The 23,688-nt window shown below is 44.3% G+C and overlaps 2 protein-coding genes across 2 annotated transcripts in view; one reads left to right on the forward strand and one right to left on the reverse strand.

Moving 5' to 3' along the window:
- The first annotated feature begins 3,104 nt into the window (after positions 1 to 3,104).
- wdr41 (WD repeat domain 41) lies at positions 3,105 to 14,590 on the forward strand. Its single transcript, XM_084571705.1, has 14 exons — positions 3,105 to 3,465; positions 3,581 to 3,647; positions 5,888 to 6,003; positions 6,830 to 6,878; positions 7,137 to 7,265; positions 7,353 to 7,415; positions 8,706 to 8,817; positions 8,909 to 8,971; positions 9,045 to 9,149; positions 9,236 to 9,420; positions 9,514 to 9,635; positions 10,819 to 10,904; positions 12,264 to 12,397; positions 12,485 to 14,590. Exons 2-14 carry the CDS (start codon positions 3,600 to 3,602, stop codon positions 12,623 to 12,625), a joined length of 1,353 nt encoding a protein of 450 aa, XP_084427831.1. The 5' UTR covers positions 3,105 to 3,465; positions 3,581 to 3,599; the 3' UTR covers positions 12,626 to 14,590.
- A 1,554-nt stretch (positions 14,591 to 16,144) lies between these two features.
- The window catches only part of pde8b (phosphodiesterase 8B), a gene marked incomplete at its 5' end in the record, with an annotated part of 46,881 nt that continues 39,337 nt past the window's right edge, over positions 16,145 to 23,688 (reverse strand). The window contains 6 exons of the mRNA XM_084572155.1: positions 16,145 to 18,928; positions 21,440 to 21,569; positions 21,726 to 21,893; positions 22,160 to 22,298; positions 22,388 to 22,605; positions 23,177 to 23,375. Coding sequence (XP_084428281.1) covers positions 18,819 to 18,928; positions 21,440 to 21,569; positions 21,726 to 21,893; positions 22,160 to 22,298; positions 22,388 to 22,605; positions 23,177 to 23,375 — 964 coding nt within the window. The 3' untranslated portion in view covers positions 16,145 to 18,818. The remainder of the gene's footprint in view (positions 18,929 to 21,439; positions 21,570 to 21,725; positions 21,894 to 22,159; positions 22,299 to 22,387; positions 22,606 to 23,176; positions 23,376 to 23,688) is intronic.

The following is a 23,688-nucleotide window of genomic DNA, read 5'->3' on the forward strand; positions in this document are numbered from 1 at the left end:
AGTGGTTCAAACTTTTTGTTTATTTTTAAAAGATCTGAATTTCTTTGCACAGACGTTCATGATTCCCATGCAACGACCTTTAACCTTTAATGACCCCTCCCCCGACATTTCCCTGTTGTTGCAAAGGTCCACGTCTTTACAGCTATCTTCACTCCTTTGCTTTCTTGCAGAGATTGAAATGAGAAGACCAATGTAACTCTCACACCTGCACATTAACAATGAAGCTAGTCAGAGGTTAGACTGTTAGCTTAGCTTAGCCTAAAGGCTCTTTTAGAGCACGGCGGGACATAGACGGCGTAACTTACGTACGTAGCCTACGTCAGTCTGGCTCGCTCTGTAACAACTCCACCCAAACACTAGTCGGCGCTGTGTCCTTTTTTGCCAGCCGGGTTCATTTTTGTTCCCACTTCCCGCTTCGCCTTCAACAATGGCGACTGAAACTTTTACCGAAATTTCATTTGTACGAAGACAAGTCGTACTAATGTTTGCATCTCCGAACCTCCTCAGTTAGCCTTTCCTCAATGTGTTCCATCTTTATTGAAATTTTCAGAAATGGAGAAGCAGCCAGAAATACTAAAGTGGAAGCACGCTACCACCAAGTGAGACCATACCATTGGTACCAATCACAGCTCTTGCAGTTTGCTTCTCTGCGGTGCGTAGTTACATTTCTGAGGAGATGCACGTCAGACTATGCCGCTAGGGTCTGCGCTGTCGCCGTAGCTACAGCATCAAATTGCCTCAGAAGTCTAAACCGCTTATTAAGCCTGAGTGAAGCAACCAATTCCCATCAGCCTCTGCTTTACTTTATTACCAAATGTTTGCACGATAACATGTTAAACTAAGATTGTTAACATGCTTGTTGCTTAGGACCTTCTTCTACTTGGATCACATGTTTTTTTTTATTATCTACAGACTATCAGTCGACTCCTGTGGAATCTGTACATTTGACCCATCCATTCAGAGATCCGACAGGTAGCGTAGTCAAACAAACAGAGCCGGGCCCATTCCCACATCTAAAACCCATTCACTCCACCTCAACCAATCCCTCTCCCTAACCCTCCTCCTTTCTCCAGCTGCCCTTGAGCTTTTCTATTACCGCATGGAAAGCACCTCGCAGCCCCTGACAAGCGCGGCGGATCGACACTAAATCAGAAATCAGTGCCAGCCGCAGATCTGAGCCACCATGAAGGTCACAGGCCCTACACCGCGTGTCGTCTCAATCGGGGGGAGCGGCAGCAGACACAGCTCGGCTGATGTGTGACTGTGTGTGTGTGTGTGTGACTGTGTGTGTGTGTGTTAACATGGGATACACTGAAAGGAGGAGAGGCGTAGAGTGGAGGGAGAAGGTTTGGATGGAGAGCAGGTCAACGGGGATGCAGAAGTCTTGAGGAGGAAGAGGAAAGAGGAACAAGAACAACAGAAGGCGGGGAGGGTTGAACTCGTACAGGAAAACCAAACTGATTAAATGATTTTCTCTCTCTAGAGTGTGCATATTTAAAATAAATACAAGAGGAAAGTAAATATGAGTTTACTCCCTTGTTAGGGAGTTTAACAGAGGCTTCAGCCTAGCGTTGATCTCGTGGGATTGTTACATACTGCCATCTAGTTGTGAGAAGGTGAACGACACCCAGCTTCAACATCCTCACCTGCAGCATGATGCATACACAGGGTTTACCACAAAGAAGACTGTTTTTCTGTCCACCTGCTGAAAGGGTAAGTTTATCACATCTGTATTTAAGATCTAAAAGGTTCTTTTTATATTTCCTGCTGTAATAAAATATAAATATTTGGACACTGTGCTGCAAAGTTGAGCACTTTTCCCACCCCAAATAGACAGTTAAATGCATTTTTGTTCAACACACAATGACCAACATTTAGTTTTGACCATCAGAGTCAAAGGTCACACACTCAGACTGGGTTCTTCAAGCTGTTCATGGCTCAAGGCCGAAGGATACCAAGCTTCTGTCAGATCTGGAGTTCCCTGCCTAAAAATCTGGAGGTTGCAGAACCAGTAGCATCTTTTCAACCATTAAACATACCTTTAAAATAGATTTTTTTAATCATCATTTGAGCTTTTTATACACACACGTACCAATAAAATCTACATAAATATACACTCACTTGCCAGTTCATTAGTTACACCAGTGAAGAATTGAATTGTGTTGAGTTGTACCAACACAGGCTCCTACTCATTTTAGTTCAGGGGCCACATACATCCCAATTTGATCTCAAGGGGGCCTAACCAGTAACAGAATAATAAGCTCTAAAAAATCACCACAACTCCAGATTCTTCTTTTGTTTTAGTGAAAATAATATGAAAACTTTCAGTTAAGGTGCACTTTCTTCTTCTTCTTCGTCTTCCTTTTCATCGTCCTCCTTCTTCTTCTCCTCCTTCCCCATCTACTTCTTCTGTTTCCTCCTCCTTCTACTCTTCCTTGTTTTTCCCTCCTCCTCCTTCTCCTCCTCCTCTCCTTCTTTCTAATTTTCATCTTCCTCCCTCTCCTTCTTATTCTCCTTCCTCATCTATTTCCCCTTCTTCTTCTGCTCCACCCTCTTCTCCTCTTCCTCATTCTCCCCCTTTTCCTCCTCCTTCCCTTTCTTCTTCTTCCTTCTTTCTCCCCTTCATCTACCTCCATCTCCTCCTACTTCTCCTCCTTCCCCATCACCTTTTCCTTTTCCTCCTTTCTTCTTATTCTTCCTTTTTCTTCTCCTCTTCCTTTGCAAATTCATCCCTCGGGCCAGAATGGACCCTACGGCGGCCCGGTTTTGGCCCGTGGGCCTCACGTTTGACACCCTTGTCCTATTATTTTGACGTTTTAGTCAGAGGACTAGACTAAATAATAGGAACACTTTAACAAACTGCATCCTCCAAAATGATCATCCAGTTAAATTACCACTTTCTTTTCTGATGCTGTTTCAACATAAATTCGGGATGTTTATTGTTTTGCATTTTTGTTATTTTTTTATTGCCAGTTTAGACCATACAATGAAATTCTTACTTTTGCATGTCTCTCTTACTAAAGACACTAAATAAATAAAAGAAATATAAACCCCACAAAGAGTAAAATATTAAAAAAAACAAGGTGCTAACTAAATATTATAACAGCAAAGAAGAAGGATTCAGTCTGTTCTAGTAGAATGCATTCATTTCCACACGTGTACCTAATGTTTTGGCAGGTCAGTGCGCCTCTTCGAGTTTTGCAAAACAAACCAAAACAGATTTGACACTTCCTCAAATAAGAGTCGACCTCAACGCATTTTGTCCGTGAAAAGCTTCCGTAGCTAGCCCGAGTCACATGAGCGGTTTGTTTTGGTCGTGTCAGATCACATTTCACAACATGTAGCTTCAATATTACGGATCAAACATTATCTTTTCCAGCTGTGGTGAAGTTATCTGAACCGTTTCATGTCGAAACCAGAAGAGAAACGGGAGAAAGTTTTTTCGCTCGTGTCTGTTGATGACTGGTAAGACTGGGTCGTTAGCATGCTAGCTTGTTGTGCTTCCCTCTTTGCTAATGCTAACCTCAGGTTTATTTTGGGTTCACATCCAGCTCAAAGTGTTTTTATTCTTTTACTTCAGGTAATTAAAACAGGAAGTCATGCTGCGGTGGATTCTTGGTGGTCGGGAAAACCAGGGTTCAGTGGAGGTAAGATGCTAGGCTACTAGAGCTAAGCTAGCTTATTAAATGCAGCTGGAAATGATGCATTCTGCTAATTACATGGTTTATTCCTTTATAATTATTTCAGTATATCATATAAACATTCATCACAGGTGTCTGTAATTATTCTCAGTCATCCAGATCATAGCATATATCAAAAACTAATTAAAAAAATAAACAAAACAAAGATAAAAAATCTGTTTGACTATCTTCATTTAACTTTTTCACAGCAAAGATCATGACTAGTATTTCCTCAGATATCATGATGGAATGGAAAATGTGTGGAAAAAATAAATTCACATTTATTTCGTGGTTTTGAATTAGGTCTTAATTGTATTGAGCTTTATATTCTTATTTTTTTATGTTTGTGTTAAATTAATGTTCCTTTTACATGATTATTGTGTGCTGAACATTTTCCTCTCACATAGTGTATGTTTTATTTTTTATTTTCTGGTTTTATTTTTTTTGCAGTCATCTAAAAAACCCAGTTAGATTCTTAATTTAAAATGCAAATGGAGGTAAATAGCTTTAGTGTTTTGTAACAGGTCATGATTGAGGACAGTATGAATTTATCTGTCTCATACTCTTTGTCATAATACATCAGGGAAGCTGCAATACACATTAAATATTTACCATGATATTTATCATTTAGAAAATCATAAATCACGTGAACATGCACCAAAATGTCATACTTACAGTGTAGGACAGGTGTGTCAAGCTCCTTTTAGTTTGGGGGCCACATACAGCCCAATTTCCGGGCCGGACTAGTAACATAACAGAATAATCACAATAATAATCACAAATTTTTTCCATTTGTTTTGGGATAGCAGTAATTTTTATTGAAAAATTGCAGTCTTCTATGTGTACTTTGCAAATTCTTGCTGCGGGCCAGATTGCAACCTACGGCGGGCTGCTTTTGGCCCATGGGCCGTATGTTTGCCACCTGTGATGTAGGAGATAACACTTTTTAAACAACACAGGAAAAGAAGTGGCTCGATACGTTCTCTTTACAATGCCAGCCTGCTCCCCTGCATCATAACTACTATTCAGTTTTAATTATATTGCGTCAGTAACGGTACAGTTTGTCTGGAGATGCTTTACAAAACCTAACCTGAAACCAACAGAGGAAGCACGAAGGCGACGGTGGCGAGAAAATCCCCCTTTTAACAGGAAGAAACCTTGAACAGAACCATAAGCTCATATGGAGGGACCCGTGAGCTTGAGGCTGACCGGGTAGAGACAGAAAAAGAAAGAGGAACGAGATAAACATGCGTCTGACATAGGTTCTAACTGTGACACAAATACAAGATATAGCTGATATATAAAGCTGTTAGTGACAGCACTAGTTCTAGTAAAGGTGAGTTAGCTGCTGTAATGGTTGAGTATAAGAGGATGGAGAAGTTTAACGTCTCTCTCTGTTGTTTATTCTTATAAAAGTAACTTCATGAGGACTTTGCACCCACTAAGCTGCTGCTCTGTCCATCCTATTTTATCCAGTATCAATGTCCTGTGTGTCTTGCACCACCTATCAGTCTCATGTCCTCTTGTTTGCATGCGTTTATGAGCATGCTTCTTCTTTTCTCCTCTCCGCCCTTCTCTTCTGCCCCACCACCTTCTTTTTTTTGTCTTCAAACTGATGGGATTGCCTCATGGGGTTGCAGGTTCTTGGTTCTGTAAAGCATCTCAAAACAATTACGATTGCTATTGGAGCTATATAAATAACATTAAATTGAACTGTAATCTAAAAATACTCATCTACATGCGAGCCGTTCTTCCCGAGCCTTGCTAATGTGACCATATTAACAGCTAAATGTACTTTAAGTATTAAAAATGAAAGAACTAGATATGGATCTGTATTTGAGAGATAATTGTTGAAGACAGTGAAGTACAGTAATATTCTGGGACACTGTTTTTTTGGGACTTGCACAGTTTTGCACAGTGTTTAAATGGCATCATCTTAGAAGATCAGAGTTGAAATGCTTTGTTGTCAAACTAATAGACGTCTGAAATATGTAAAGTTAGATTAAAACATCCTGTTTGTAGGTTTAATACAATGTTTTCCTCTGACATTCAGTGGCATAGATGTGTAAAGTTAGCAGAAAAATGGGAATATAAAACACAACTGAATTACTTTCCACTACTTTCTAGTCTCTGCGGGCTTCTCTCTCTCCGTCTCCCTCTGCAAGGCAGCCCCGTTTGTCTCACCACTTTCCCTCTTGTGTCTGCAGAAAAGCCCCGTGTTGTGCATCGGAGAGGAACAGCCCAAAAACTGCTTCACTGAGCTGCAGGTGCTGAAAGGACATTTTGACATCGTTCGATTTCTGGTGCAGATTGATGACTTCAGGTAAGCCGACCACAACCCCCCCTCCACTCCCCTCCACTCCCTTCTCTCTCTAACCTCTCTCCTCTCTACCCTTGGCTGGCCTCTATCCCTCTGTGATTGACAGGAGATCCTCACCTACAGCAAACTGACAGAGCATGACAAGAGCCCAATCATCACCACTGTGTGATTGTGTGTGTGCGCGGTACAGTAGAACCCTTCTAATGCTGTCCATACACACATTATAAAGGTTTTGCACCTGCTCTCTTCTCTTTGTGGAAGCTCACTACACCCTGGCATGGTAGAGTGGGTCTGCATAAGTGGTCAGATTGGGATTTATAACAGAGCTAAGTGTGTATGGGAGTGTGTGTCAGGAGGTGGGGGTTGCTTTACGCCTGGTTTCCTCCAGTAATAACCCCCTCCTCTGGGTCTCGTCCTCTCCGCACACAGGTCCACAGTCGGGGGCAAAGGCCAGAAAATTCTCTCCAGATTGCTTTTGAAGTCCGAAAATGTATCCTCAACAGTTCCTCTCTTCTCATTTTATCTCTCTGTTTTATCCGCTCGCGCCGTCTGTTGATTTTGGGGACAGGCGCTGTGGATGGTTCGGGGTCAGAGGGCGAGTTAAGGTGATAAGCTCCGGGACAGGAGTTTCTTCAGGTTTTTTTCTCTCAGGTGGAGATGGAGCGACGGGGAAAGATTCGCCTCACATCAAATAGAGATTGTCAGAGTGTGTTTGACTAGTCAACCTGCTAAAGATGAGGCCTGCCTGGTGCACAGCTGAGGCTCTGGTGTCATGTATGGGTGTCTGGATTCAAGGAGCGACTCTCAGCTTTCGCCTTTTGTTTTGCAGATGCGCCTCCGCCGGGGACGATGGGCTCGTTTTGGTGTGGAACCTGGAGGTAATACAGGAGAAGGTGTTGACCTGGCCTCCAAATTCACTAGATCCCAAACTGATCAAGTATCTGTGGGATGATCCACAGAGGCCCCGACCCTCCAAGGCCCCCCACTAATACCACAGGACACCCTCAGAAGGCCCATGTCCATTCTCTGATGAGTCACAACTGTTTTGGAGGCCTACACAATATTAGGAAGGTGGTCATAATGTTACGTCTGATCACAGTTGGACTAATCTGTCTTTTTTTTTTTTTGTCTCGCAGACTGGCGAGAGGCTGCAGGAGCTGAGGGGCCACTCCCAGCAAATAACAGCCATCACCACCTTCACCGAAAACAACGAGCTCACATCTCACACCTCGCTCATCACCGCCTCCTCGGACAGGACCCTCAGCGTATCCTCCCACGTATATTTCAAACCCACAGTAAACCCTAGGCATGTTTATCACTGAGACTCGATTGTCCTTAATCTTATCTGTCAGCTGTGGGACCCCGACACAGGCAACAGGGTTCAGACCATCTCTGATCTTCAGTCTTCTGTGAAGGTAAGACAATACGTAAAGAGTGACATTAAAATAAAGCCCAAAACTGCAGTTCCCCAACTGGCCACTAGAGGGGGATCGACTCCAAACGTGAATCACTCCACGTAGACCTCCATGTTGACATGTCAAACATTTAGAGTTATTAAAATAGGTGAAAGGTTAAAATTAACTGCTGCATTTATAATTTTCTGCAAAAACACTAAACAATTCCCTTCATGCACCGATCAGCCACAACATTATGACCACTGACAGGAGACGTATTTTAAGATATTGACGTCAAAATAACTTTAAAAGACGGACAGTTATCACTGATTAAGGCATTTGTCAAGAAGCATGCATCTCATACACCGATCAGCCACAACATTATGACCATTGACAGGAGAAGTGAATAACATTGTCCATCTTGTGACAGTTCAATGTTCTGCTGGGAAACTTCTGGACCTGCCATTCATTGGTGTGGATGTTACTTAGACATGTAGCACCCACCTAGACCAGACCAGACACCCCCACCCCATAGCAATGACACTCCTTGATGGCAGCAGCCTCAGCTTAGGAACAACCCCAAAACAACATGAAGAACAGCACAAGGTGCTGACCTGGCCTCCAAATTCACTAGATCCCAAACTGATCAAGTATCTGTGGGATGATCCACAGAGGCCCCTCCCCTCAAAGTTCCCCCCACTAACAACGTTCTGTTGCCAGACAACACAGGACACCCTCAGAAGGCCCATGTCCATTCTCTGATGAGTCTCAACCGTTTTGGAGGCACAAGAGAGACCTACACAATATTAGACATAATGTTATGCCTGATTGGTGTACGATATGTGAATCTGGACGAACAGATCTTAACTGCAACTTGACTTTTTATGCACCCAACGTACTGAAACCGCTGAATAAACTGCAAAACATCAAAAGGCTCAATTCGAGCATTTAGTTACATTTAAAAAGGATCAAACAGTGAAAGCAGATTTATTTATAGTAACCTCGTAGTTTTCATGTCAGGTTTTAATATAGCAGACAGGCAGTAAGTCGTGATCGTTCACTTTAAATTTCCTTGTGCATTCCAGCTGCAATTAAGTTAGTGTTGGAGGATCGAAGCACTAATTAAAATGTTTGACAGTAGAGGTTGTTGTGTCAGTTATCGTTTAAGATACAAAATGATAATTGCCTCATCTTGATCAGAGATTGAAGTTAATTGCTGCATCTGTAGGTTAATTATATTTATTTAGTTTGGCTGCACGTGCATTAATCCATTCATTCATTCATTCATATGTGTGCATGTGTTCCTTGCAGTGTCTGCTGGTGCTGGAGCGCCTGGGTGTGTTCATCTCTGGTGGGGAAGAGCTGTGCGTGTGGAACAAAGACTTCCAGCTGCAGTGTCACAAACAGAACCACAGCGACACAGGTGAGCAGAAAATGTTCACGCCGTTGTTGCGCCAACTGAGCTCACCCCGCTGCTCCTGTTTGCACACAGAAACTCTCATTGTGTTTTGCAGGAATAACCGCTTTGATAGAGCTGCCCAAGAACAGCATAGCAGCTGCTATGGATAAAGCAATAGGTAAGAAAAGATTGTTTTGATATATCCGCTAAAGAGGAAGTCTGCATTTCTTAAAAGAACCTCCTGTTTGCAGTGATCTACAGGCTGACAGGCTCTACTGATTCCTCTGTGTCGGTGGCTGAGATCCGCTGTCTGTCCGACCACCACGACCGGATTCGAGCTCTTATTAACGTCAACGGTCAGTCGGTTTGAGAGACAGTCAAAGTATAGCAGCAATGCGCTCAGCTTGGTTTCGTACCGTAACCTCTGGCTCTGCCTCCTCAGACGGGCTCTTCGCCAGCGGCTCCCACGCGGGGGAGTTGATCTTATGGGACGCGGTCGATTGGAACATCCTGGCCTACGAGCACATCCTGTGGGAGGAGTCCCAGTCCAGCACCCAGGCTGAGATACGAATGGGCGCTCCCAAACCCAGCGAGATGTCCATTCAGCATCTGACCACCAACGGAAAGGTGAAGACAGATAATAACAGGATGGGTGGATGCATCTAAGGTGCATCATGAGGTGACTGTATGTTGATTTATTGTCTTTTTATTGTTTTGCAGCTCATCCTTGCAGCCGTGGGCAGCGGCCTCTATGTGTACAGTGTTCTGACCAAAACAGTGGTGGCCTACAAGAAGGTTGCCCATGACTCTAATGTGTTACACACAATGCTGCTGTCAGACAGGTAGGACCTACTGCATTTTATGTTTTTTTGAAGTGTGACAAAAACTACAATCACTAGTTTTCCCTTGGGGTGCTTCATAAAACCTGTGGCATCACCTGTGGCTCTGACGTCGTATTGACCACTTAAAAATAAAAAGCAAAAACAACATAACATTATGACCACCTTCCTAACATCGTGTAGGTCTCCAAAACATTTTCCTAAAGCGTCTTTGTGGCTGCATCCTGCTGGGGATGGCTGCTGCCATCAAGGAGTTTCATTGCTATGGGGTGGGGGTGCCTGGTCTGGTCTAGGTCTAGGTCTAGGTCTGGTCTAGGTTTAGGTCTAGTTTAGGTCTAGTTTAGGTCTGGTCTAGGTGTATGTCTGGTCTGGTCTGGTCTCGGTCTAGGTTTAGGTTTGGTCTAAGTCTGGTCTAAGTCTGGTCTAGGTCTAGGTTTAGGTCTAGGTTTAGGTCTAGGTCTGGTCTAGGTCTGGTCTGGTCTACGTCTTCGGTGCAAAAGTTTCCCATCAGAACACTGAATCGTCACAAGATGGTCAATGTTATTCACTTCTCCTGTCAGTGGTCATAATGTTGTGGCCGATGGTGTATCTTTTTAGGGGTTCTGGTTGAGGAGCATGCACTTCATCCCTCGTCCACACGAGTGCGCCACCGTCCTCCTTTTATGCAAGAAATAACCAATCCAGATAATATCAGCTGGTTTGATTTTGTTTTTTCTTTTTTAGTCGGACACAAAACTCAATTCTGTTAAAATAAGCTCAAACCCTCAACATATGTTTATGTATTTTTCGTCTCTTTTAAGTCAGAAACTTTCTGTAATTCTATTTCAAAGTTTGATTTGAGTTGCAAAACATCAGCTCGTCCTAGTGTTTTGTGATCTCATATAAAAGTAATCAACCAAGATAATCCTGTGACAGGTCATAATGTACATTTCCACCAATTGTAAAATAAGAACGTCTCCTAAGAGTCGGTTTATATAACTGTGCTATGTGAAAGACACAGTGTTCTCTGATCCATTTATTTTCTATATTTTCTTTTTAGCCTGCAGTCAGGATAGGGACTCTTTTTTTAAATACCAGGCTCATCATGTCACCGTGGGAAATGACGGCTTATCCCTGTGTCCTAATCAGACCTGTTATTAATGTTTGTGACTATCACTGAGTGTGTGACTCTGTTTCTCTCTCTCAGCGAGCTGATGTCCTGCTCCGAAGACGGCAGCGTGAGGATGTGGGAGATCCAGGACCTGCCTTTACCTGCCGAACCAGCCTCTGCAGGTGACACGTGCGCACAGGCGTCATTTTAAAGGCTAACCCTTCAGATATGACGTTAAGTCGTTCACATTCTCTGCACGGGCGTGTGAAGAGGTAGTCCAGCAGCGTCCTGTTTCCTCCTCTGGATGCGTTCCCTGTGTATACGTATGAATCATAGAGTTCAAAGACTGAGGAGAGCTGAGTGTTTTGTTTTTATGTGTGGAGGTGCAGTAATGCAGCCCAGATGTGGTATAGTGGTGTCATATCAAAGGAGAGTGGAGCGTACAGCACTCAGGTTGTGTTTTCTACTGGAGTGGGGTGGTCTGAAGTCGAGTGTGTGTGTCTGTGTGCAGCTGTGGTGGTTTGACTCCAGGCTACAACGCTTGCGACTCATCACCCAAAGCAAGGATCTGTTTATTTTTGGTTTCGCGTTAGGAACCAGGAGTCGGTCACGCTGCGTCTCCTGAGGTCATTAAAGGGAAATTACATCCAGTGGATGTGTAACGTAACAGCAACACGATGTACCGTGGTTATAGTTACAGATCAGGAAGAACTATCACAGCTCTGGTGCGTGTTTAATCTAATCTGTGATGTTTATAGGGTCTGACTTTTAGAGTTTTCAGCAGCTGTTTACGGTACAGAACCATCTGCTCAGCACCGGGCTGCAGACGGGAGACGTTAGCGTCTCGCTGCTGAGCAGAGTGCAGCGTTTAGCGGCTTGGTGGCTGCATGCTTCCTTCTGGAGTTGGTGGAGATCAGAAACGAGATCTGAAACAAGATCTGAAACAAGATCTGAAACGAGATCTGAATTCTGAATTAAAACATTATGACCACCTTCCTAAATATTGTGTAGGTCTCCCTTGTGCTTCCAAAACCGTTGTGACTCATCAGAGAATGGACATGGGCCTTCGGAGGGTGTCCTGTGTCCTTTGAGGGGAGGGGCCTTTGTGGATCATCCCACAGATACTTGATCAGTTTGGGATCTAGTGAATTTGGAGGCCAGGTCAACACCTTGTGCTGTTCCTTATGTTTTCTGAGTTGTTCCTAAAGCGTTTGAAATTAAATCCTGCTGGAGATGGCTGCTGCCATTAAGCAGTGTCATTGCTATGGGGTGGGGGTGTCTGGTCTGGTCTAGGTGGGTGCTACATGTCTAAGGAACATCCACACCAATGAATGCCAGGTCCAGAAGTTTCCCAGCAGAACACTGAATTGTCACAAGATGGTCAATGTTATTTACTTGTCAGAGCAGATTAAAATTCAGAGGCTTATTGGATGGCTCTTTTATCCTCATCTCATCTGCAGAAACTTATTTTCATCAGCAGTAAGATTTCTATCAATGAAGTCCTCAAGCTTTCTCACTGACCATCTGTCCATTTTGACCAGGGTTCTTCGGGATGTGGTCTTTCGGCCGCTCTAACAAACAGTGCGGTCCTCCACCTAAGAAGGTCGTAGACGTCCCAAACATCAGGATGCTGGAGCTGACAGGAGATCTGATCGGACACTCGGGGGCAGTCCAGGTGCAATTCCGCAGTCTTTAAACCTAAAGCTTCGTCGCAGCAGTGCTTCGGCTTTTATTTATTTTTCAAATTTTGGTTTTCCTTCAGATGTTTGTGAGCTTCAAGGAGAACGGCTTGGTCACGTGCTCCACGGACCACCTGCTGATTCTGTGGAAGGACGGAGAACGACAGTCACGTCTCCGCAGCCTGGCACTTTTCCAGAAGCTGGAGGAGAAGGGAGGACTTTGACCTTTGACCCTTGAGTCACTGCCTTTACTGAAGAGGGAGAGGTGGGCGGATGTTGCTTGAGTTTACTGAGAAATCATTTAAATTTCAGTGCAATGATTTACATTTACCGATAATGGTCTATACTGACTGAGAACTAGTTTAAACTAGAAATATAAAAGTTGTATAATTACCTCAGTGTTACGTTGACGTGAAGTCTGCCTGAATATTTTTGTTTGTTTGTTTTTTTGCCAAGCATTGCCTGTCATGGGGCCGTTGCCATGTTGGTGCCTCTTCGTGTTTCTTGTGCTTGAAGATTAATTATTTTGTTTGCGATGCTTTTCCTCCAGTTGTACTGTGCGGGGAAGGTTGCAGCCGCGTTTGCATGTATGAATTTTGCACTAGTGTGTTTTGACAGTTTGCTTTTTTGGCGTACGTGCAGCAAGTTTGATGAGAACATCGATCCCACTCTTATATGTCGGTTATACGCGACCAGCAGCTGGTTAGCTTAGCTTAACATAGCATAACATATGACTGGTCTGGCTCTGTCCAGAAGTGAAGATCCCTTAATGTGACATAATGCACACATAGTTTTTACTTTTAATCAGAGCCAGGTTAGATGTTTCACCATAAAGCAGAAAGGTTCTCGACCACGGCTAAATAATAACCATAACATTAAACATTTACTGACTCTAACATTTGTTTAGCATGTTATATATTAATTAAGAAACCATTCCAAACTTGAACTTAATGATACTATTCATCACTACGCTTAAGATTTATGCAGTGCAGAGCTAATTAGGTAAAATCCTGTTTAGCATACATGCTGTCGAGTACGATTTAACTTCTTGTCCAAACTGGAAATGCAGGGTCATTATTATTATTATTGTTAATCTGCAAAAGTTTGTTTACTGCTTACACACGTTAATGGAAATCTGTGTGGTTTCTTTTTATACCTCTATACACCGATCAGGCATAACAATATGACCACCTTCCTAATATTGTCTAGGTCTCCCTTGTGCCTCCAAAACAGTTGTGATTCATCGGAGAATGGACACGGGCCTTCTGAGGGTGTCCTGTGCTGTCTGGCAGCAGAATGTTAGTGTTAGTGGGGGGCCTTTAAGGGGAGGGGCCTCTGTGGATCATCCCACAGATACTTGATCAGTTTGGGATCTAGTGAATTTGGAGGCCAGGTCAACACCTTGTGCTGTTCTTCATGTTTTTTTTTAGTTGTTCCTAAAGTGTTTTTGTGTGTGTGTCTGTGTCAGGCTGCATCCTGCTGGGGATGGCTGCTGCCATCAAGGAGTGTCATTGCTATGGGGTGGGGGTGCCTGGTCTGGTCTAGGTGGGTGCTACATGTCTAGGTAACATCCACACCAATGAATGCCAGGTCCAAAAGTTTCCCAGCAGAACATTGAATTGTCACAAGATGGTCAATGTTATTGACTTCTACTGTAAGTGGTCATAATGTTGTGGCTGATCGGTGTATGTGCAGAAACGGTTTACAACCTGTATTAGCATATGCTCCAGAGTCTTTGTCTGACACAAAACGGATTAGGACACGACAACAAACCAAAAATCTTGCAAAAGTCACTGGAACAGTCCAAATACTGACGTCCCAGGTTCTCTTCTGTGTTTTTTTTTCCAGATAAAGTCTCACAGTGGGTGGCGCCATAATTGTTAATGATTGTTGCTAATCATTCTACCTGCAGCCTTTGTTCTGGACAGGCATGAGTGGCTTTGGTCTTTTCATCCAACACAAACAAGCAAACTGAACTGTTCCTGTAGCCGTGTCGCTGCCATTGATGTAACAACTCCGTATTGAAAGAATGCTTTAATTGTCTCACAATACATTTGAGTGTGTTTGACGGGAAAAAAACAAAACAAAAACATCAAAATAAGACATAAAACAGAGAAAATACATTAAACCTTTCAAACAAACGGGAGGTTTTAGGCTTAGACTCTAAATTAAAGCTTTTGTTACTACGACGCTTGAGGCAGTGTGTATATATAATGTCACCAATTATTATTGTTCCATTTATAAATGATAGAAAAACACACAGTTGGCACGTTCCTCGCAGTCACTGCCATCGGTGTCGCGGACGAAAGAGGAAACTGAAATCACTGCGAGGGATGGAGGCCGACCGTTACATAACGAGCGAGGCGTCGACAGCCCGGCCGCCTTCGAATGCAACCGACGCCATCGCATCCCAGTCGGCGCCGCTCACGGGGAAAGGCGTTGTCATTTATTACATTTAAGTGTTTTAAATCGTCTTTTTGATGAATAGAAATCTTTATTATATACTAGCAAAAATATCTTCTCATGATCGGTGATAGCAGCCGTGAAACATTCAAGAGGTGGCGCAGCGTTTCAAGTCACTGTAAAAAAAAAAAAATCAAATAAAGCGAAATCATTTAACATCCAAAAAAAGCAAAAGTTACATAAGCAAAAAAAAATAATAATTATGTAAAAAGCAAAAAGGAGAAATAATATTGGCTGAGTATTTACAAGGACAGCAGGTACATTTTTACAGTGTATTGCAACGATGGACCTAAACAGTGAAGACAGGACAGGGTTAAGGCCTTGATCGTCAATGAAACAACTACATCAGGGATGCTTTAAAGTGAAACAACATTTGTAGAACACACATTTGATCCGACTGCACCTGAATCAGTCTGCGAAAATAAAAACCCAAACGCAGGATTAAAAAGGTCAGGACCATTGACAAACTCAAAACTGGAGCACAGACCATGAAGGAACACACCATATTTGTTAAAAATGTTTAAAACACATATGGCTTTCCTTGTTTATTCATATATATATTTGTTTTTTTCTATAGTGGAGAGGAGAAACTGTTTCTAGCAAAATACGTTCTGTAAAGACGACCATAGAGTTAAGGCACCTGTAAAGCGCTCTCTGTGCCTTTGGTTAATACTGTGATGTGCGTCTTCTGGATTTAGTACACACATACTCTACACGAAGAGCTACACATCCTCCTGCTTTAGTCCTCCGGACTCGGGACGAGAACTTTTAACTTGCAGCCGGATTCTCGTGAGATCACATCTTACCAGGCTTCAAGCTACGTCCCTGTGGCTAAACCACGGAGGTGCGGACCAGTCGGCGCCTTTTACGAGGATCTACTGGCAGCTTTGGGCGCTTTTTTTTTTTTTTAGATTTGACGATGTTTTTAAGAGATTATTTTCTTGCAAAGAAGGCGAGACATGTCTACCAACATGCTAAACACATAGCCAGTGATAGTCTGATGGTTTGTTCAGTCACTGTCCAAAAGTTTTTTTTGGAAATTTCCCGCCTTTTTCCAAATGACTTCCAAGGACGACCTCTCAGATGTGTTGGCGTCAGGTAATGAGTTTACCCAATCTTTCTGCAAATTTACCAACATCTTTAAGTTTAACCACTAGTCCCAATTAAATTCAGACTTGGGACGTGAACTTTTAACTTGCAGCCAGATTCTCGTGAGATCACATCTTACCAGGCTTCAAGCTACGTCCCTGCGGCTAAACCACAGAGGTGTGGACCAGTCGGCACCTTTTACGAGGATCTACTGGCAGCTTTGGGTGCGTTTTTTAGATTTGACAATGTTTTTAAGAGGTTCTTTTCTTGCAACGAACGCAAGACATGTCTACCAACATGCTAAACACATAGCTAGTGATAGTCCGAAGGTTTATTCAGTCACTGTCCATAAGTTTCTTTGGAAATTTCCCGCCTTTTTCCAAATGACTTCCAAGGACGACCTCGCAGATGTGTTGGCGTCAGGTAATCAGTTTACCCAATCTTTCTGCAAATTTACCGACATCTGTAAGTTTAACCACTAGTCCCAATTAAATTCAGACTTGGGACGTGAACTTTTAAATTGCAGCTGGATTCTCGTGAGAACACTAAATCAGATGACGGTCCATCTTGCTTCAAGCTACGTCCCTGCAGCTAAACCACAAAGGTGCGGACAACTCGGCGCCTTTTACGAAGACATACTGGCAGCTTTGGGCGTGTTTTTTTTTAGGTTTGACGATGGTTGCGAGAGATAATTTTCTTGCAAAGAAGGCGAGACATGTCTACCAATATGCTAAACATATAGCTAGTGATAGATGGTTGGTAGATTCCAAGGACGACTTCTCAGATGGTTCTGTGTTGACGTCGGGTAATCAGTTTACCCAGTCTTTCTGCAAATCTACTGATATGTGTAAATTCAACCACTGGTCCCAATCAAATTCAGACTTGGGACGAGAACTTTTAACTTGCAGCTGGATTCTCATGAGATCACATCTTACCAGGCTCCAAGCCACGTCCCTGCAGCTAAACCACAGAGGTGCGGACCAATCGGCGCATTTTACAAGGAACTACTGGCAACTTTGGGCGTGCTTTTTAGGTTTGACGATGTTTGTGAGAGATTCTGTTCTTGCAAAGAAGGCGAGACATGTCCACCCACATGCTAAGATGGTTAGTCCAGTCACTTTCCATAAGTTTTTTGGAAAGTTCCCGCCTTTTTTCCAAATGACTTCCAAGGACGACCTCTCAGATTTACGGACGTCAAGTAATCAGTTTACCCAATCTTTCTGCAAATTTACCGACATCTGTAAATTCAACCACTAGTCCCAATTACATTCAGACTTGGGACGTGAACTTTTAATTTCCAGATTCTTGCGAGGACACTAAATCAGATGACAGTCCATCTTGCTTCAAGCTATGTCCCTGCAGCTCAACCACAAAGGTGCGGTCCAATCTACTGGCAGCTTTGGGCGTGTTTTCTAGGTTCGTAGACTTGTCGATTCCAAGGACGACTTTTCAGATGGTTCTGTATTGAAGTCAGGTAATCAGTTTACCCAATCTTTCTGCAAATTTACTGATATATGTAGATTTACCCATTAACCCCCATTAAATATTTAATTAAGCTGTAATATCAATGATTCTGCCGTTTCATGTGACCTGGATCTTTAGTTTTGGATCTGACTTGATTAAGGATTCACCATTACTCATATACACTTGTATGCACTGGTGCAACGCCACTAGAGGGCAGGCACATCCTGAAAAAGTCCTGTGCATGTTCAGGTTTCTCCCACCAAAGAGCCAAATAACTGCAAGGTGAAGTGTTGTTGCAGGATTTGAGATGCAGTAAAGTTTCTTTAACAAAAACCAACGACTCTGGCTCTCTGCAGCCCAGACACACAAGATTCAGACTTAAAGATCTGTGCCCCGAAAAACTAGATTGTTCAGATACTCGCACGTAGGAACTGTTTCTTCTTCTTTTCTTTTTTCTTTGTTTTTTTGGGTGCAAACGTCTACAGTTAGTGTCACAAAGCTATGCATGTAACAGTTCTGCAGCAGTTCTGTTCCTATATATATATTTGTTTTTTGTTTTTTTTTTACAAATACCTCCATGGTCCTCTCTAGCTGCTTTCACAGTGCACAAAGGATGGTGATATTATCGGGTGAGATATTTGTCACAAACGAATCTGGAGCTGTATTAAAAACAGAAAATACAGCCCTTCTTCAGTGTCGCCCGTGTATAAATCTGCATTTAGCTTTTTTTTCCTGCTCAGGGATTGTTAAGAATTTGGTCCGAGTGCCTCTCACACCGTTCACAGCTACTAAGACTCAACAATTCGACATGAGCACCTTCACGGCTTGGCGATTGGAAAAGGAAGTTCAACGATGTGTGCGCGCACGTCCACAGAGAAGCACAGACGCATCACTCTGGATGCTCATCTTCTGTCAGTTTGTTTCCTCTTCCTGTTCTCTTCTTATAATCCATATTTCCTTTTACAGCAAATGTACAGATAGAGAATGAAAAAGTTTGTTCCAAGAAAACTAAAGCAGATTATTAAGTGCGAGAAGCTCAACCAAGTCAAACCAAAACGTCTCGATTCGCTAAAGTGCAGGTTTCTCGTGTGTGTTACACTGTATGGTACAGATTGTCAGGTGAGCCGTGAGGGCCACACACAGTTTCGCAGAGGTGCTAGAAGGAATACTTGACGGGGGCCGGCGGAGAGTCAACGGGGGCCCTCAAACGACAACCTGTTCTCCACTGGCCGAACACCACGTCCAGAAAAGAGGCTGTGATTTGAGACCTCGGTGCGCATCGGTCGGCCGATGTCCGCTCTCGGGCCGAGTCCGGGGACGCCCCGCGGCTGAAAAGACCCGCGCTCAGTGTCCCAGCCGCCCGCTCGGAGTGACGGACGAGAGATGGAGGAGAGGAGTCGGTCAAGAAGGAGGGGGAGGGCGCAGGCTCTTGCACTTCATCTCGTCCAAGTTCTTCCAGTACTTGTAGTTCTCCGACAGGTGCTCCATCAGACCGGGCAGGCTGGCAAAGGCTGGGGGGAGGAGGAGGAACAAAAAGAACACAGGTGAGCATTGTTGGGTGGATGTAAAGGTTAGATTCACATTCTGTCATTTAATCTACAACGAAACACAACCGCATGTACACCAATCAGCCACAACATTATGACCGCTGACAGGAGAAGTAAATAACCTCTTGTGACAATTCAGTGTTCTGCTGGGAAACTTCTGGACCTGGCATTCATTGGTGTGGATGTTACTTAGACATGTAGCACCCACCTAGACCAGACCAGGCAATATCTGAAGCAATATCTGCTAAACCACTGCAAAATCCTGGTTCTAGTGCAGAAACGTTGGCCTTGTGTTCAGCTAAAGGTGAGAACAAAATATGATTTGAGGACAGATTAACTCCTCAGATATCTACAGTTAAGGGAAGGAGGGTAAGAGTGTACATATGCACATGATAAATAAACCCGATTTGATCTTATATAATGAGCTTTAGCTCTGAAGGAGGTTAAAAAAGCTTTAGCAGCAAGTAGCACAAAAGATATAACAAGAAGAATGGTGACAGCACAACAGAGCTGCAATTAAAACCAAAGCAAAGATCTAAACAAGCAAAAAAAAAAGGGCTTTAAAATCGGAATCAAATTAAACAGAAGTTGTTGTGTTGCTGCACAGAAGGTCTGCAGAAACAAATGAAGGAACACTTCAAGCATTAAAATTCAAGTTTAAATTTGTTGTAAAAAGACTCAAACTGATCAACCTTTGACATCATTTTGCACAGAATGACTCCATCTGCCTCCGTACTCTCACATAAAATTATCTAGAAGAGGACTGTGACAAGAGACGGACTGAAAAACTAAAAGTTCTGCAGAACTCTGAAGGTAAACACAAACTCCAAGAGCCAAATGTAAACCGACTACACACCTGCCATCACTTACTTCCTGTTCTCGTTCCACATGAGCTGCTAGGGTAGGACAGAGGAGGGTGTGTGTGTGTGTGTGCGTGCTTATCTCATGTACAGTGCGCGCTCTGTGATGTTGCTCCCACATTAAAAGCCTGCCGGGGTCGTAAGGTCCCCGTTCCTTTCTTTCTCACACACACACACACAGCCGGCCTCCAGTCTGCAGAGTGTGTGTGTTCCCAGCGTGCGACCTGCGTCGGCCCGTGTTGTTTACATCCTCGCTTCCGGCTTCCCGACGGCCTCTGGAAGTGACGGCGACCCCCGGCGCGACCCGGCCCCGACCCCGCTGAATCGAGAGCGGCTGTGGTTTGTGTGTGAAGTGTAGTTTCTGCTCGACCGCTCATCCCTCCCAAAAAAAAAAAAAATCGAGTGATTGTAACCCCCCCTACCCACCGACCCCCACCGACCCCTCCTCCTTGCTACTATTTTCCCAACTTCCCCCTCCCCTGACGCCCTTGCAACTTCTCCCCCGTCCCACTGGCATTTGGAATCTTTCCGTGACATCAGAGCAGTGTTGACAGTAAACAAGTTCCCTCTCGGGGAGAAGGGGCTAATGGGGGGGGGGGGGGGGGGGGGGGGGGGTTCAGTGGGAATGGGGAACCAGAACAAGAAGAAGAAGAAGCAGCACCATGCTATCCACTTTTCCTGACTCCTCCTCTTCATCCTGTGATTTCCTATCTGCTAAGAAAGATGAAGAAATCACTGGAGATAGTAATGACGCTCCTATAAGAGGCTTCCTCCTTCAGCCGTTGGACCAAACTTCCTCTTTTTCATTCACTCTGTTGTTGAACAGGCCAAGATCCAAAGGTCAGACCAGTTCACTTAATTGGAAACACACAAGGGTTCCGTCTTGGTACCTGTCCCCGCACAAAGTTCATCGGTGCCCTCCAACTAAATGTGGCTCCACACGGCGCTTTGGTCCGAACTGAAACAACTGCTAGGTGGGATTACGTTTTGGAGACGTTCAGGGTCTGCAGGCGGTTAAATCTGCAGACCCTCCATTTGTTTATTAGTAAAACTATATTGGCTTAAATCTAAAACAGATTGTCATGAAGGCTACAGGAGCTTAGATGTGTCCATGACTGGTGTAGAGGAAGAAAATACCTCCGTGCACCTCCAGGAGACATGACTTCCTGGAAAGGCTCTGCAGTTTTAGAACACACTCTGGAACCTAATGCAAACCGATATGCGGTCATGCAGCATAAAATACCCTCTAAATGAAATGACAGACACTTGATCAGCTTGGGATCTTGTGAATTTGGAGGCCAGATTAACACCTTGCGTCAGGCTGCATCCTGCTGGGGATGGCTGCTGCCATCAAGGAGTGTCATTGCTATGGGGTGGGGGTGCCTGGTCTGGTCTTGGTGGGTGCTACATGTCTAAGTAACATCCACACCAATGAATGCCAGGTCCAGAAGTTTCCCAGCAGAACACTGAACTGTCACAAGATGGTTTAAATGTTATTGACTTCTGCTGCCAGTCGTCCTTTAAAAGCAACGGCTCGCCTCAGCTTAACTAAGATAAACATGCAAGAACTGACTAACAGAGCTGCAGAGTGCACGGCGGGACGCGTTGCTCTTACCGTCCCAGGCGTCAAACATGTCAGTGATGAAGTAGTCGATGAAGGAGATCTGAGATTTGGGCACGCTGCAGGTGTTCCTGTCGAACACCGGCATCACCACCGGCAGCCCCTGTCTCTTCTCCTCGTCCGTCTGCAGGGAAACACAGCAATAAGGTAATAAATAACGACTCTAGGTCCAAGACAGAGGCCGTAAATACATGAAATAAATCACACACACAGAGAGTGAACCTAACGACGGCCTCCCTCTCACAGACGCAGCGCCGCTCTCGGCCCCTATCCCACGCACCTGCGCAAAGTACTCCTCAGAGATGCGTCCGGCCCACTCGATGCAGAGCTCCAGCGGTCTGCAGGGGTTTGCCACATCTGCACACTTGATCAGCATCCTCTTTATGAGCAGGCGGTTCTCCGGGGAGTTCCTGATGTTGGCCTGGCCCTCGCAGTCGCTGTTCACGCTCTGTTGGGAAAAGACACGGCGCACGTAAGCATCTGGACATACAGAAAAAAAATAAAGTAGTGTGCAGTCCTTTTTGCTTATATTTAATGAAGCTCGGTAAGGAAGATGTGTTCTTTGTGTGCAGAGGTTTGGGCTTCTCCATGCTGTCCCCTATTCCCCCATATGCATTCACACAGTTCGGGAACTATTTTTAAACTATAACAGTTTATTCTTTCCTAGTTCGTTTTAACCTTTGACAGTCTAATCTCTCTTCCATTCATACTTACACTCATGCTGGTCTCTTCTATGGCAGCCATCGGCTTGTTGATGCTGTTGACAAACTTGCTGACGTGCTCAAAGTGTCTGGTCATCTCTGTGGCCAGCACCATGTCAATGATGGCCTGGCGCAGCGTCCGGAACTGATTCCTGTCGGCGGCAAAACAACATCAGTTTGGTGGAACCGTAGGATTCACACGGTTAGTTCAACTGCTCTGTTAACTGCTGCTGCCACTGACCTGTCGATGTTCTTGAAGATGTTGCTCTTGGTGTCGCGCACGGTGAGCTGGAAGGCGAGGGCGGCGTGGTGGCTCTCCAGCACGGCCGTGTCGTTGTAGAGGATGGCCAGCTCGCTGCCCGCGTTGCACAGGAAGGAGTTGGTCCTGCCGGGGTGGTCCACGTCGTGAACGGTCGCCGCTATCAGCGCCGCCACCTCGTCCAGCTGGTCCAGACTGCTCTGAAGGAGGCAGCGGAGGCAAAGGAGGGACGTACGTCAGAACTGGATGTAAAGTAGCATCAGAACAACCAGAATACACCAGCTAGGAGGCAACCGATTACATTCAGTCGCCTTTGTCTTGTTTTACTCAGCTATGAATCTCGACTTTTGGCTTTTTTTGACTTTTGAGGGACTTTTTATTGTAGGACATGTATAAAATATGTCTTGGTGTGATGCTTTGTTCAGTTTAAACGCATATGAGCGTTTGTACATGTACACAAATTCATTCTGCAAACCAATTTTACTGTTTTCCAAAAAGGAAAGTAACTAAAAGAGGAATTTGCAGGATTATTTTTGGCTTTTTGGCGCCTCAGTGTGAATTATTCAGAATATAATCAGTGTTTTACGTGTGCTTTGTTGCATTTACATAGACCGACATGACAAATGATCATGGAGGTCTTTGTAGTGTGCACAGCAAATGACATCTGCTGCTCTTAGACACTCTATTCTGGAAAAAAACAAGAGAAAACCCAATGGCGTAAACGTGTTGCCATCCATTTGTGTTTTTTTTTTTTTTTTCCTGTCTACTAACCTTGACCCTCTCCTTGCGCAGGAAGTAGGCGGTGGCGTGCAGCACGTCGGCCGCGTGCGTGGAGTTGTGGTAGGAGTTGGACGAGTGGTAGCTGGCCTCGATCAGCTGCAGCCAGGAGCGCAGCGTGGCCTCCGAGCAGTTCAGGAACTCGCACACGCCAAAACTCGTGAAGATCTTCAGGCCGAGGTAAGTCAGCGGTCTGCGAGGGGGGGAGGGGATTTTTAATTAGCTCATTTCCGCCGTTTTAGAAAGGTTTAGAAAGGTATATAGTCTTGCTTTGCTCATGGTTATGTTACGTGGGAATAGTTATGTTCATTTAATCAATACCTAAGTGTAAAAACAGTACGTTGTAGGTGTACAGGGACTAACTGAGGTCTTGTCATCTCTGTTACCTAGCAACCTCTATGTTATGCTTACTATCTAACAGATTGATGCGAGAGTGGCGCTGGCCACCTCTACAAGAAAGCAAATAAGCATATTGACAATAATAAAAAAGGAACATTATTCTGTTT

The sequence above is a fragment of the Chelon labrosus genome, assembly GCF_963514085.1.
Source record: "Chelon labrosus genome assembly, chromosome: 22".
Classification (NCBI taxonomy): Eukaryota; Metazoa; Chordata; class Actinopteri; order Mugiliformes; family Mugilidae; genus Chelon; species Chelon labrosus.